Source organism: Dromiciops gliroides, chromosome 5 (assembly GCF_019393635.1).
Source record: "Dromiciops gliroides isolate mDroGli1 chromosome 5, mDroGli1.pri, whole genome shotgun sequence".
NCBI lineage: Eukaryota > Metazoa > Chordata > Mammalia > Microbiotheria > Microbiotheriidae > Dromiciops > Dromiciops gliroides.
Genome location: NC_057865.1, coordinates 54,629,145 through 54,644,199, shown reverse-complemented (window position 1 = coordinate 54,644,199; position 15,055 = coordinate 54,629,145). Strand labels below are relative to the sequence as shown.

The 15,055-nt window shown below is 39.3% G+C and overlaps 1 protein-coding gene across 1 annotated transcript in view; it reads left to right on the top strand.

Moving 5' to 3' along the window:
- Nucleotides 1–13,152, top strand: part of CUBN (cubilin) — a 294,282-nt gene extending 281,130 nt beyond the window's left edge. The window contains 7 exon segments of the mRNA XM_043967014.1: nucleotides 1,436–1,598; nucleotides 2,172–2,377; nucleotides 3,141–3,288; nucleotides 4,402–4,583; nucleotides 8,488–8,653; nucleotides 10,444–10,679; nucleotides 12,518–13,152. Coding sequence (XP_043822949.1) covers nucleotides 1,436–1,598; nucleotides 2,172–2,377; nucleotides 3,141–3,288; nucleotides 4,402–4,583; nucleotides 8,488–8,653; nucleotides 10,444–10,679; nucleotides 12,518–12,625 — 1,209 coding nt within the window. The 3' untranslated portion in view covers nucleotides 12,626–13,152.
- The last annotated feature ends 1,903 nt before the right edge of the window (nucleotides 13,153–15,055 follow it).

The window sequence follows — 15,055 nt, the reverse complement described above, 5'->3', positions numbered from 1 at the left end:
TTTTTGCTTTGCCATTTATTTCTGCTTTATTCAGCAAACTAAATGTCTGTTGTATTAAATAAACTAATTAAATTTACTAAATATCTATTTCATTTCATACCTCAGTGTCCTTTTATGTTGCTGGTCACATCAATAGCTCTAGTTCTGCTTTGAGGTGTCTGAAACAACTGATACCTTTTATTTAAAACTTTAGAGATGGGGCAGCGAGGTGGCGCAGTGGATAGAGCACCAGCCCTGGAGTCAGGAGTACCTGAGTTCAAATGCGGCCTCAGACACTTAACACTTACTAGCTGTGTGACCCTGGGCAAGTCACTTAACCCCAATTGCCTCACTAAAAAACAAACAAACAAAAAAACAAAACAAAAACTTTAGAGACACATCCCACCTCTAAAACAAAAATACCAGTGTTCATTTGTTTAGTAATACCATGAAGAAGCAGAAAGAATTCAGGACTGTGTTGAGGTAGATTGTCTTCATTTAAACTTTTCCCTAACCCATTCAAACTATGTGTATGTGTAAAACTGTGAGTGTGGATGTCTCCGCAGCTACATATAAATGCCATTAATTTTCATCTAATTTTCTATTGGGGGCCAGCGAGGCGGTACAGTGGATAGAGCACTGGACTAGGAGTTAGGAAGGCTCATCTTCATGAGTTCAAATCTAGCCTTAAACACTTACTAGCTGTATGACACTGGGCAAGTTACTTAACCCTGTTTTCCTCAGTTCTTCAACTGGACATAGCAAACCAGTCCAGTATCTTTGCTGAGAAAGCCCCAAATAGAGTCATAAAGAGCCAGACATGACTGAAAAAAAAAATGACTGAACAACAACAAATTTTCTATTGACTTTAGAAAATAGACTTAAAAATGCAAGAACACCGAGAACTCAGTTTAAACATCTCATTTCTCTGCATGTCCTTTGAATTTCAATTGAACAATTTCAACATTTATGAAGCATCTACTTAGCTGTGCTGTGCTGGACACTGAGGGTGCCAGCTTGGCAAATGATAAATCCTCTGGCCACATTGAACTTAGACTATAGATGAGCAGTGCACTAGCCTTTGAGAGGCAGCATGGTTTAGTGGGCAGAACACTGGACTTGGAGTCAAGAAAACCCGGGTGAGAATCTCACCTCAGGCAGTATGACTCTGGCCTCCTTGGATTATTGTTTCCTCACCTCCAAAATGAGAGGGGTTGCATTTAATGGTGAAGTTCCATTACAGGTCTAGACCTTAGATCCTACCATCTATACTTTTATTGAATGTCTGATATAAATGTTACTTTGTCATATGTAAGACTACCTCTTCTCGGAGCATGCAAAAGTAGATGAAAGATCAACAAACTTGGTCCATATTGACCCATGAACAAGCTAATTTAGCATAAAATATGAGGACTGAGCAGAACTGGAGAAATAATACGTTCTCTGTATTTTACAGGTATATGATGGTGATAATGAAAATGCCAATTTGGTCGGTACATTTTGTGGTTCCACTCGCCCTGCTCCTTTTATCTCTCGAGGCAACTTCCTCACGGTTAAATTTGTCAGTGACATATCTGTGGAAAGGGAAGGATTTAATGCGACATATACCACCTTGGACGGTAAGTAATACTGCAAGAAAACGGAAATCTCTTACATAAAACATGTCCAGAATGTCCTGACTCTACAGAAGCTCAAACTTGTGCATGAAGAAGTTGGTCTCCTTTGTCCATTAAAACAAATCTAAAATTGTGGACAAGTCCATTGAGGGCAGCATCTTTCCATGATGGTGTTCACATGCTGTAAGCAGACAACCCACTTCTACCACCTGTGAGCTGTGTGTCCTCGGGCCAGGCTTTTCATTTTCATTTCTCTGACCTTCGGTTTACTCCTCTGTAAAAGGGCAGCTGGGTGGCACCGTGTGCATAGAGCACAAGGCCTCCAATCAAGAAGACTCCTCTCCCTAAGTTCCAATACGGCCTCAGACACTTAGCCAGGCATTTCACCCTGTTTGCCTCAGTTTCCTCATCTGTAAAATGAGCTGGAGAAGGGAATGGCAAGCCACAACAACAAAATGGGGACGATGGTGTCTGCCTTTCCTCCCTCACAAGGTTGCTGGGGGATCAGACAAGCTCACATAGAGGGAAGCACCTCATAAATGTGTGACCTCACCTTTCTTTCTCTCTCTGGCACAGTACCGTGTGGAGGGACCTTCAATGCCACGTTGACCCCACAGACCACTTCGTCTCCCCGTTCTCCGAACCCTCTTTTCCCACTGTCTGTTTGCACTTGGATCATTGATGCGCCTCCCCAGCAGCAAGTCAAAGTGGCTGTCCAGGCATTTCAGCTGCACTCTGAAGACTGCTCCCAAAATCACCTACAGATTCAGGACTCCTCAGAGGTAACAATGGCCACAGATGGATGAACTCTCCTCATTGTGTATAACTAGTCTACGTAAGAGTCCTGAACTTGAGGAGAAGAGATTCAGTCAATCAGTAACCATTTATTAAGCACTTACTGCGTGTCAGTCACTGTGCTAAGTGCTGAAGAGACAAAGAGAGGCAAAAGATCCAGACCACAGAAGTGCAGAAGGCACTTCCAAGCTTTATGCTTTTGTGATAATCATCTCACTTCATTTTGTACACCAGAGTCTCCATTTTATTGAACAGCAATTTAACGGAAGCTTTTGCTACTAAGCCTCTTTGGTGGGGCCCGTGATGGAAGTTTCTTATATCACATTTTACTGTCTAGTGAACAGTGGGGTCACATTGTATGATATTTATTTATAAAACTAATTTACGTATGTTTCTGTATTCATAAAGTTAAGCCAACATGATTACAATTTCAGTCTTCCATGAAGGCATTCATATAAACTCACATATTTTTTTTGCCTGTACCATGGGGAGATACTGTTATGAAATGAACAAAAATCAGCATTATTTTCTTCCTTCCATGCATAAATTGTTCATCTTCTTGAGCGAATGGGAACAGTAGGCCACAGCCACTCCACATCTGGTTGTAAGCTCTTTCATACTGAGCGTCAGATCTGATTTTTGGCAGAATCTTTAAATTATATTTTAATATGTGATTTATATAATACTCAGGTTTGCTTTTTGTGAGGGAAAAACTCAATTTTGAATGACTTTGCATCCATTCAATTTCAGAACGATCAGAGCTCTGTACATCAGTTCTGCAGCAAAGATGCTTCAGTTGTACCTGAGTTTTATTCTTCTCATCGAACTGCTATTGTGGTTTTCAAATCAGAAGAATTCCGTAATGACAGTAGAGTCACATTTACCTATCAAATCGCAGGTGAGCATCAAAACAGACTGTGTTCTCACACGCACTTTAATCTTCAGTGTTATTATCAGTGTTGATCCCAATATGCAAATCCATCCTTGTTGCTAGTGATATTCACCCACATGGGATGAATGAGCTTCTCTTAGAGGACCCAATTTACATATGAAGAAATTACAAAGCCCACTGTAAGTCACAGGTCAAGTCAACAACATTTATAAAGCACCTACTATGTGTCGGGCACATTCTAAGCACTGGGGATACAAAGAGATGTAAAAAAAAAAAATTATCTGTTCCTAAGGAACTCAGTGTAATGAGACAGAAAACATGCAGACAGCTATGTACAAATAAGCTATAGACAGATAAATTGGAGATAATCTTAAGTAGAAAGCCCTACCAATAAGGGAAATTAGGAAAGACTTCTTATAGAAGATGACATTTTATTGGAGACTTGAAGGAAGCCAGGGGCAGGAGAGAAATCAAGGCATGGGGGATAGCCAATGAAAATGTAGAGTCCAAAGATGGAATATCTTATTCAGGGTATGTCAAAGAGGCTACATGAAAAATTAATATTAGTCCAAATGACTGAGTACTGTTTTCTACTTGGAAGGTTGGTAACTAATACTTCTTACTTCTAAGTAATGCAATGTATTAAATGTAAGTGATACAGTTGAGATCTTGAAACAATTTTTTTTTTTAATACTGAGAAGCTTATTCCAAGACTTTGTTATCAGGCCATCTTTAGTATGGATAAACCTAAAATTGTTTGTTATAAAAGCAAATAGCAACAACAAATTCTTAGACTTTTGGGCTCAGTTCCCAGAAAATATGTAGTCAACCAAAATTTTCCATTTTAATCAGAACTTAAAGTAAGTCAATGAAATGTAGTCAATCAAAATTTTCCATTTTAATCAGAAGTAAGTAATTTTCCAAAAAGCAGTTGGTCCTCTTGTGATACCCCAAATGACATCTGATTCACTGCTACTATAACCAGGAAAGTGGAGGGAATGAATGTCAGAATGTCAGGTGTCCTAAGGAAAATGCTAATGAAGCAGGGGAAAAGTGACAGGCTGACTTCTGTTCATTGCAAATGTTGTGTTTCCTTCTTCACTCGCCCCTCCTCTCAAGATTGCAACAGAGAATATAACCAAGCGTTTGGCTATCTGAAGAGCCCTGGCTGGCCACAGAACTATAGTCATAACCTGGACTGCTCCACCATCCTCAGAGCCCCACAGAACCACTCCATCACTCTCTTCTTCCACTCTTTCAGTGTGGAGTCCACAAGTGAATGCAGGCATGACTTCCTAGAGGTAAGTGACAACCAAACTTAATCTAATTAAAAATGGTAAAAGCTTAATCTCAAAGTGAATGACCATTTGGAATCTCACCTTTCACTCCTTCCACACCCCAAGTACCCTATGCTAGATACTTTACAATGGGAAGTCCAAAAGTAAGATGGGACTGATACAAAGCTGGCTGTCTATGCCATAAGCACTGCTACAATAACCTCTTCTTTGGTCTCCGTGCCTCAAGTCGCTTCCACCCCAATCCATCCCCCTCACAGTTTCTACATGGACATTTCTGAGATAAAAGTCAAAACGTGTCACATTCCCTGTTCAAGAACTTATAGTAGTTCCTGATTACCTCTAGAATCAAATAAAATTCTTCCATTTGTTATTTAAAGTCCTTCAAATTTTGGCTCCAAACTATTTTTACAGGTTTATTTCACATTATTCCCCTTCACAAGACAGTGGATAGAATGCCCTGCCTGGGGTCAGAAAGACTCATCTTCATGAGTTCACATCTGGTCTTGTACTAGCCTTGTACTAGCTGTGTGACTTTGGGCAAGTCACTTCACCCTATTTGCCTCAGCTTCCCCATCTGGAAAATGATCTGGAGAAGGAAATGGCAAACCACTCCAGTATCTTTGCCAAGAAAACCTCAAATGGGGCAATGAAGAGTCGGACACAACTGATAAAATTTATGAAAATTCCCCATTGACATATTGTACATTCCATCTAAACTGGCTGCTATGTTAGGAATAAGTTACATTCCCTTGTTTGTTTCCAGTCCCTTGCACATTCTGTCCCTCAGGCCTGAAATGATATCTTCTCACCTCTGCCTCCCAGAAGTTCAACACATCTTGGGCACTGCCTCTTGCAGGAAGCTTTCCTGATTTCTCTGAAATTACTCAGCATTTTCAGGATATTTTGTATATCTTTGATCTATATACAGGTTGTTTCTTCTTAGTAGAATATAAGCACCTGGGAGTAGAGACAGTTTCATGTTTATTTATATATTTCTAGTTCCTAGTTCAGTGTCTGGCACATAGGAAGGGCTTAATAAATGCCTGTTGAATTGAATCAAATTGCTGACAGTTTTCCACAATTACTATGCTCTCATGTAAGAGATTGACTCAAAGATCTAGAAGGCTATCTTTTGGGTAGCATTGTAAAGAAATACCAGGACATCAAGAGCTCTCAAAGAATATTTATATTAATTTACAATTATCTTTTCCTAACCCTAACTATACAGTGAAACCCAATGTTATGTATGTTAAAACAATTCACATAGTTCAAAATAATATATAGGGGTGGGGTGTTTTTGTATTTTAGAGTTCTTATTAAGTTTGATACTTTAAAATTCACATTTGTCATTTTAATATTTTACTAGTTTGACTTTCTTTGTTTCATGGATACCGTATGTGGTCTCCATGGGTCAAGATATAAGCAGAAGCTGCCCCCTGCTCTTCAATGGGAACAGGGAATAACTGAGTTCTCCTAATGGCTTTTGTGCAGCTGTGGCTCCTTTCCACCACCAGAGGGAGCCATTGAGTCAGCTTGTCTCTTCATCTCTCTCTGACATGTCAGAGCTCAAATCTGGAGGTGGACCCGGTATCACAACTTTACTAATAAAAAAAAAAATGAATAAAGGAACAAAGGTCTGAGACTGTGCCCTCATCTGATTCCCAGAGAGTCGGCCCCAGTAGCCCCAGAGCATGCTTTGTTGTTTCCTTTGTAAAAGTGAAACCTGGTTTTGAGTGTGTAAATATTCCTTAATAAGTAAATGGATAGATACATTATTACTTTAAAGAGACTGGTAACAGTACCAAAAAAAAAAGTTTGCCAAGTTTTTCTTTTTAAATGGAATTGAATTCAGATTCCCTCATCTCCCAAAACAAGCTGGGTGATCCATTTATGTCAGATAAAAAAGATGCTGTGGAGAAGTTCCCCAGATTCCAATTTGCCTTCTCTGCAGCAAAAATATAATTTCGAGATCCTTCTAGGTCCTTCCGCCAAGAGCAAAACATTCAGACACTGCTTAATGAAAATAGCAAAACAAAACAAACTAAACCAAACCAAACCAACCAACCAACCAACGAAAACCAAGGACTTTCATGCCCGGAGAATGTGTCCTAGTCAGGGATAGGCCAGTTGCCTGAAGCTCCTGAACTGTTGGCTGTAGTCAAGCATGAAGCCTGCGGGCAGATGGTGAAATGCAGGCATAAGCTCAGGACTTGGCCAAGAAGTATGTGTCACTCCTGACAGATGATGCTCTTATCCCCCCTTCACTCTAAAAATTCCTATTTCTCTACCTCACTCTGGCTCTAGAAATCTGACCTTTCAGGGAAAAGAATGGGGAGAGCAAAGGCCTGGGGGTGAGGAGAAGCAGAAATGATTGTACATGTTGTGTCAGGGGCCTAGTCTAATCTTCTCTAGTTCAAACCTATCCCAGGCTAACATTTGCTGAATTTGGGGTTAGCAAATGGAAACCCTTCAAAAGAGATGGTAATTATGAATTTGTCCAGAAGAGGTCAGTCTAGAGAGGGAGGTCCTTAGTCTCTTTCATTCCATAATATTCCATGCTAGTGTTGAGTACTGTTGAATAACAGGCATAGAAGAGGTATTCCAGCTCTCTCAAATGTACTTATCATGAGATATTATAGCAATATCACTATTTTCTATTATATCTTCTATCCTGGTATTTGAAACCCCAATTAGACTATAAGCTCTTTGAGGGCAGACACTATGTACAATCTTTAACTTTATATATCTAACCATGGCATTCATTTAGTGCTTATTATCATTGCTGTTTTATTCTAAGAATTCTGGCTCTTATTCTTAGAGGTCAGGTAGACCCTAGGCTCAATTTAGAAACAAAGTCTGCCTTCACTGTCCCTCACTTTCCTTTTTTTGTATTCCTTCTCCACCCCCTTTTAATGTCTTCCTGTGCCCCTCTTTTGCCTAGTGCCTACCTCATGCTTCCTGTCAAGAAGAAAGTTGATCTGATATGTCACTAACACCTTATTGTGAGCCAATGAGTTGACAAGCATTTATCAAATGCTTACTATGTGCCAGGCTTTGTGCTACTTAGGGTAATGTCTACTGCCTGGGAAGAGATATTTTTGTACATTGGATCTTAAACATCTCCTTTAAGTTACAACATGTAGGCAATATCAACCTTGTATGGTTGTAAAGCCTACTCTATAATTGATTTGCATGATTAGCTTATGTATAATCCTAGGAGGTTCTGAAAAACCATTTCTATAGGTTTTTTCTGTGTTGAGAAAAAGCATATATAGTAGAAGAGAGTGCTGGACCTATGTCTCCATTACTTACTAAGTGGTCAGGGACAAGTTATTTTCCTTCTCTCATTTTCTACATATATAAAATGGGGATAATGATAAGACCTATCTCACAAGGTGGTGCAGGCTGAGAAGTGGAGGGAGTGCAAGGGAGCTGGCAGGGAGGTGGAGCAGGCCATCTTAGAGCACAAGATAGAAGAGGTTCACTCTTGATATGGAGGTCCAAGACTGGACTCACCATTCACTGAGCTGGTCTGAGGATAGACTATTCCTGAAAACCTTTAAGATTTGCAAAGCTCTTTGCATATGTGATCTCATTTTAAATGCATACGGACTGTAATATGTGATCTGAGAGGGGGTTTTGCTTGTTTTTGATTTTGGTTTTATCCCTGCCCCTTTATATAAAGTAGAGAAGTCATTATGGCAGTATGGATGGAGGATGATGAGTGGGGTTTAATTAGGGCATCCTCAAAGCACTGAGTTAGCTCAAGTCATTGGCAGAAATAGGAAATAGCAACTTTGCATTTGCCTTTTTCAAACTCTAGCTATACTGACTCAATTAGAGTGATAGAGGAAGGGGGTAAAATGTGATTGATATTAAACAATTAATGGCTTTGCCTTTTTGACAGGTAAGAAATGGGAGTGATGGAAATTCCCCATTACTTGGCAAGTATTGTGGCACTCAGATCCCTAATCCCATCTTCTCTAAAAGTCACCTTCTGTATCTACGATTCAAGAGTGATGTCATACACTCAGGTCATGGATATGAAATCCTGTGGACTTCATCCCCGTTTGGTAAGCCATTAGCTACCACTATTCATCCTCTGCCAGTGATAAAGTCAGTCAGAAAATTGTGGATTATCTACTGAGAATTGTAATTGTCTTTTATTCTCAAAAAGGACCAATGACCTCATAAGGGTGATATCTTAACTTGCAAGTGAATTGGATTCAAGTGAGGCAGAGCTGTGTAAAGTCATCAGCCTCATTCTCTCCTCTCCAGTCATCAGAGTCCATTGGCTAGACATAGGTCAGGACAACTGATAATGGCCTGGGATGCAGTGGGAGACCATGGCCTTTTTAAGCTAAGGTCTTTTCCAGGCCTCACTTTGTCTGAAGCAACACCCATTTAGTAGTTAAATGCTAGGTAAGAATTGAGGTAAGAGATGGCCTAGTTTGCTTTCACAAAAGAATCAATCTGTGAGGAGAAGACCCTCAGAGTTTCTGGCCAAAACAGAAACAATTGATATTTATTTACCCAGTTTTTAAAAAGCCTGATAGAGTAAAAATCCAAAGACAAAGGTGAAGTATTATGTTTTCCAGTTATTCACATACCTCATTGAGGAAAGCAGAAAGGTTCACAGTGAAAATCTAGGAACTCCTGTTTGAATTTTCTTTTTGTCACTTTTCATTTTGATCAACAGTAATTACTCTCTCAGGATAAATTGCATATTTTTAGAAAAATTCTAGTTATTAAAACATGTTAAATAGTAAGCATATACATGAATGATTAAGAATATGCTTAAGATGCTCAAGATGATAATTCCTTCTCCTGAAAAAGGTTAAAGACACACAGAGGTGCAGTAGTGGGTCATTATTTGTCATTAAGTGTGTTGTCAAATCTCAGGGATAGGAAAACTTTGTTAATAATAGTTTGTTTTTATATAACATCAAAGAGTAAAAAAGTGGTAAAGTCATCCCTATGTAGCCAGACCACAATAGGAGAAGAAATTGCATCTTCATTCCAAACATCAAAAAATTTCATAGGGGGCAGCTAGGTGGCGCAGTGGATAAGCACCGGCCCTGGAGTCAGGAGGACCTGAGTTCAAATCTGGCCTCAGACACTTAACACTTACTAACTGTGTGACCCTGGGCAAGTCACTTAACCCCAATTGCCTGACTTAAAAAAATTTTTTTTTTAAATTTCATAGGAAATAGATATTTCATTAAATAGAGGATGCTGCATCCTGTGTCATAGATGCTGATGGAGGGTAGGCATCTTTCTTAGACAATCTCTGATAGGGTATTATGGTTATTTCCTAAATCAATATGGTTTTTAAAATAATTTAATAAATTATGATAAGGATTTGGGGTTTAAAATTTGCCAGTCATAGGATTGTTGTGTTAAGGTCAACAGATGCCGACTTTTTGGAAAGGGAGTAATTCCCCAATCATCATTTTCAGTCTTTCTTCTCATCCCCTAATGCCTCAGTCATTTCTTTTTCTATCCCATCAGCTGCCTTCATACCACTGTATACCAACATATCTACAAAGCTAGAAACATACATTGTGGAATTGTTCCTAATTGTTCTTGGTTTTCTTCTCACTTTCTCCTTCCTTTTGTTCTAAACTTCTCATTTGGGGGGGGGGGGGTGGGACAGGCCTGGAAGAAATCAACTCAGCTCCATTCAGTGACATGAAGCTAAGGGGCTTCTCCACTAGTGTGGCCACAGGAGATCCTCCAGTGATCTGTAGAAGCAAAGTCTTTTTTTTTTTTATAACCTCATACCTTTTACGAAGAACTTTAATTCTGATCATTGTTACTGTGCTGAAATCTGACTCTCGCCTCCTTGCACCTTTCCTTCCAGGCTGTGGTGGAACTCTCTATGGGGACGCTGGCTCTGTGACTAGTCCCGGTTATCCCGGTACCTATGAGAACGACACTCACTGCGAGTGGACTATTGCTGCCCCTGCTGGAAGAACGCTCACCATCAGCTTTTACTTTATCAGCATTGATGATCCCGGAGACTGCATCCAGAACTATCTGATTCTTTATGATGGGCCTGATGCTAGCTCTCCATCATCTGGACCATACTGTGGAGCGGTGAGTGAAACAGTCTCTGAGAGCCAAATTTTATTCATTTAAAAATGGTACACAGGGCAGGAGTAGCTTCATTGAGCTCAGAAAAGCAAAGTAGCAAAGAGAAGCTCCTTGACAAGGCGTAGTTAAACTTTTCTCTCCATTTTGGAGGAATGAGCACCATCTAGAGGGCTTTTAACATCATTAAAATATGTTTTCACTCGCTGTTTTTATGAACAACATCTGAATGAAGGAGCCCAGTAAGAGGCCTACAGAAACATGGCCCCACACACTGAACTTGCTTCAAAGTGTAGAAATATTTGGATAAGAAATGCAGAAAAACCAAACGGATGCTAAACAAAATGGTTAAAAGAAACACAAGGAATACTTGCTGAGTTGTAGCTTGATCTCCTTATAAAATACTGGGAAAAGTATATTGGACAATTGTTCTCAATCACATGAGAGGGGCAGTGGAATGGAGTGGGAACAGGACTGGACTTGGACTCAGGACATCCATGTTCAAGGCCTGATTCTTACCAGTTGTGTCTCTTGACATCTCAGTGGCTCCGTTTTACATTATTACTACTCACATCATTAATCAGAATAATAATAACTCACATTTGTATGGTAAGAGATGGGTTTGTTGATCTCTCTTGGAGGAAGAGTTTCTGTACCAAGAGTTCCCTGTGCTGATGAAATCATAGATCTGGACCAAAAAATCCCAGTTTCATGTTTGTGTGGCAGTTCATGGTTTCTAGTATGTTATCACAGTATTTCTTCTTCAGGGCAGGCCTGTGAGATGGGTAGGAATTATAATTCATCTCTATGCACTGGTTTCTTCTCTGTATAACGAGGAGGTTAGACTACCCATTCTTTAAGTTCCCCTCCCTTCCATTTCTAAAATCTTATGATTTATTCATTTAGCGTTTAAATTTTATTAGTGTTTTCTTACATGAGGACTGTGAGACAATATTCTTCATTAAGATGGAAGATATTTGCATGGAATATATTTCTTACATGAAGAATTATAGTTTTTTTCTTGCAACATAAATTAAGTTGAATTACTATTGGATAAATTACCTCATCACCAATAGCTTCAGAATTTAGAGAACTAAAAATAAAAGCACAAAAAGTATAAAAGATTTATTAAAAGTGGATCAAATTAAAGCTAAGTAATTATCAGATTATTATGCCAAGTGATCAGTAATGATGGTAATGCAATAAAGAATATAAAAGCTCTATACTACTGCATTGATCTTAATACAATAAGGAACATTTAATTAGAAAAAAAGATTTGTTGCTTTCTACTATACTATCCTACCTTTAAAAGTAGAGGCATAGGGGCATGTAGGTGTTAGGTAGTGGCATTGGCCCTGGAGTCAGGAGAACCTGAGTTCAAATCTAGCCTCAGAAACTTATTAGGTTTGTGATTCTGGGCAAGTCACTTAATTCTGATTGCCTAAAAGAAGAAAAAAAAAAGTAGAGGTAGTGTAAAGGAACTAGACTAGAAGGCAGGAATGCCATTTGCCAGTGATTCCTTGTATGACTTTTGGCAAGTTACCCCATACCTCTGGGTTTTCTTACTTTCAAATTTAAGGAATGAGGCAAGACACTCTCTTAAGGGCCTTTCCAGTTTTAACATTATAAGATTTTCCTTCTTGAGCCTCTCTAGCATAGTGCAACATCTCTCTTTTCTGAACTCCTATACACAGCTTATCATCCATACCACAGTATGGGACATAGGAAGGATTAATGGAAATTTAATCAAAGCTACTCATGTACTGTTTTTACTATGTGATCATCTCTAAAAAAAATACTTAAATTTGTGAAAATCTAACTTCTTTCTTTCTTTTCAATTTTAGGATACAAACATAGCTCCGTTTATAGCCTCCACTCATCGTGTCTTTGTAAAATTTCATGCTGAGTATGCACTTTCCCCATCAGCATTCCGATTGACCTGGAGCAGTTAGATGTTCAATGTCTTCTTTTTGTCGGCACTTTTGTTCTACTGAAGAGATAACCAGTTCATAAAGTGTTTGGTAGAATGCCGGTGCCATCATAATAAGTTAGAATTGAACATTATTTATTGTCTGGTTCTATTGTTGGGAACAACTTGTACTTTTATCTTTTCCCCCATGAAAAAATATTTATGTACCATTGAATATGATGTGAATCTCCTGGAGTTGTAGATATGCTATATCTTAAATCATTTCATAAATTAAAATAACAAATGTATCTTAAATGTTTACTTAAAAGACACGTCAAAATTATTTTGCAAATCTAAAAACGAAGAAAGATTGAATAGAAATGTATTTTGCATTATAAATGTTAATCACAAGAAAATAAATACAACAACAAGATTTTAACTGCTGTATTAACTTTTTAAAGTTCACTAAAAATTTGGTAATTCACTATATATACTGTAGAAATATTTTAAATGACTATCCTAATTTGGGGGGGCTAAACTGACTGGAGGACTAATCTGGGGACTTTTGACTATTTGGCTATCTAAGTGCGTTTAATTTAATACGGGCCATTTATAAAGTTCCACCACACTGCTCTACTCCCAAATTGATAAACTAAAGATTAAGAAGCCTCTTAACTAAATAAATCAAAGTTTATTTATGAGATACTATTGAAAATTAAGAATACAGGGAAATAAAATGTACAACCTGACTGCTTTCCTGTGGTCTCTTTCCCACCTGCTGGGCCTTGAACTTTTTGAATACAATAAGGGCCTTAGCTGCCTCTCGCCTCAGGGCACTAAGGTACTTTATTCTAACTCCTCTTAATCTTCACTTTCTCCAACCTATACCCTGTGCTGACCTCTTCTGTGCTCTCTGCTGCCTCCTGTTCAGTCTGTCTTCTGCCGCCTTTGCTCCTAGTCCTGCGTTGCTGTTTGTCTCGTCCCGTCTCTCCTTTCTAATCTTGTCAGCCGCCCTATTGACCTCTTCTCAGCCCCCTGTCTCCTTGTCCGAACCAAACTCTCCGTCCTTGTCCGCGCCCCCCTTGCTATCTAACTCCCAGGTCTATATATACACCTTTTCTTCTCTCCACTCAAATCTCGGGGCTTCCTGTGCCCACACACCAAGCCAATCCACCAGCCAGGGCTGCAGCTGTTGGGGGGGGGGGGTACGCTCCAGCCTCAACACAGGCTATCCGGGATCTCTCGGATAGCTCCGTTCAGGTCGGAGGGAGCTGGGTTTTTTTCCCCCCAGCTGTCTGACTTGGCGTCTTGTCCAGCCCACAGGGCTTTTGGGCTCAGCTGAAGCAGAGGGGGAGGGGAAGAGACCCTGAGGGCCTAAGGCTTTCTAATCACAGCCTAAAGGTAGGGTCCCCAAATCAAAATAAATTTCCACAATACACATATGTATGCTTCCTTCATGGGTCTCTGGGAACATTCACTTCAACAATGGAGGTGCTTGCTTTGTTTGGGGCAGAGAATATCTACTGTCCTGCTGCAGTAGCAGTCAGTGAGAACAAGGTCAGGGCACCAGTGGTATGTGGGAGAAGGCAGGGATCCAATACCCCCGAAGGAAAAGGCACTGATATCCAAGTGAAGCCAGTGACCTCATTATCATTACATCCCTGGCCTACCTTCTTTTCTAATCACATATGACTTTGATGGCCCTTTCTCCAGAAGGTAAAATCACTGTTGGTAACATGCCAAAGGATACTTGCACCCACAATGTATGTTTTCATTGATCTTGCTATCACTTGCAATTCTGAATCTTCTGAGATACTGATATTCCATAATTCACATCCTAATGGCAAGATTTGGGAGCTACTGGTTTTAAAGGGAAAAATTTTTCTAGCAGCAAGGGACATGGTATCATTGAATGTACTGCATATTCTCCCAAATACAACTTGGCCAGAGCTTTTCTTTCATTTCCATTATGGACCCAGATGCTTGTTCCTGAACAATGTTCATTATTAATTTAAGTGAGAAAACTTTGCAATGTTCTGGAGCTTAACTATTGTGCAATGACTATAATCATCTGCAAATAGAATTTCAATATCAATAAAAATTCTTCCTTCATTTGAATTCTGCACAAGATACTTCTCTGCAACACTGAGGAAGATCTTAGATGCGTATATACTTCCCTATTTTTATGCCACTCTTTATACAGATTGATACTGAGTAAACACTCTAGGGATTGGATTAAGTGCCTGAAATTACCAAAGATTTCAGAAGGAAGAAAACTCAGTTAAAAACCTTGAGATAAATAGCTCAACAGGGAATATTTTAATAACAGAAGGGAAGAAAACCTACAGGAGATCTAAATGGATCTAAACATTTCTGAATAAATATGGCAAGACAAAGGAAATCAATCAATGTTTGATGAGGCAGAGAACCTTGTGGATTCCCAAGAGAACACAGAATCACAGCAGGATGATCC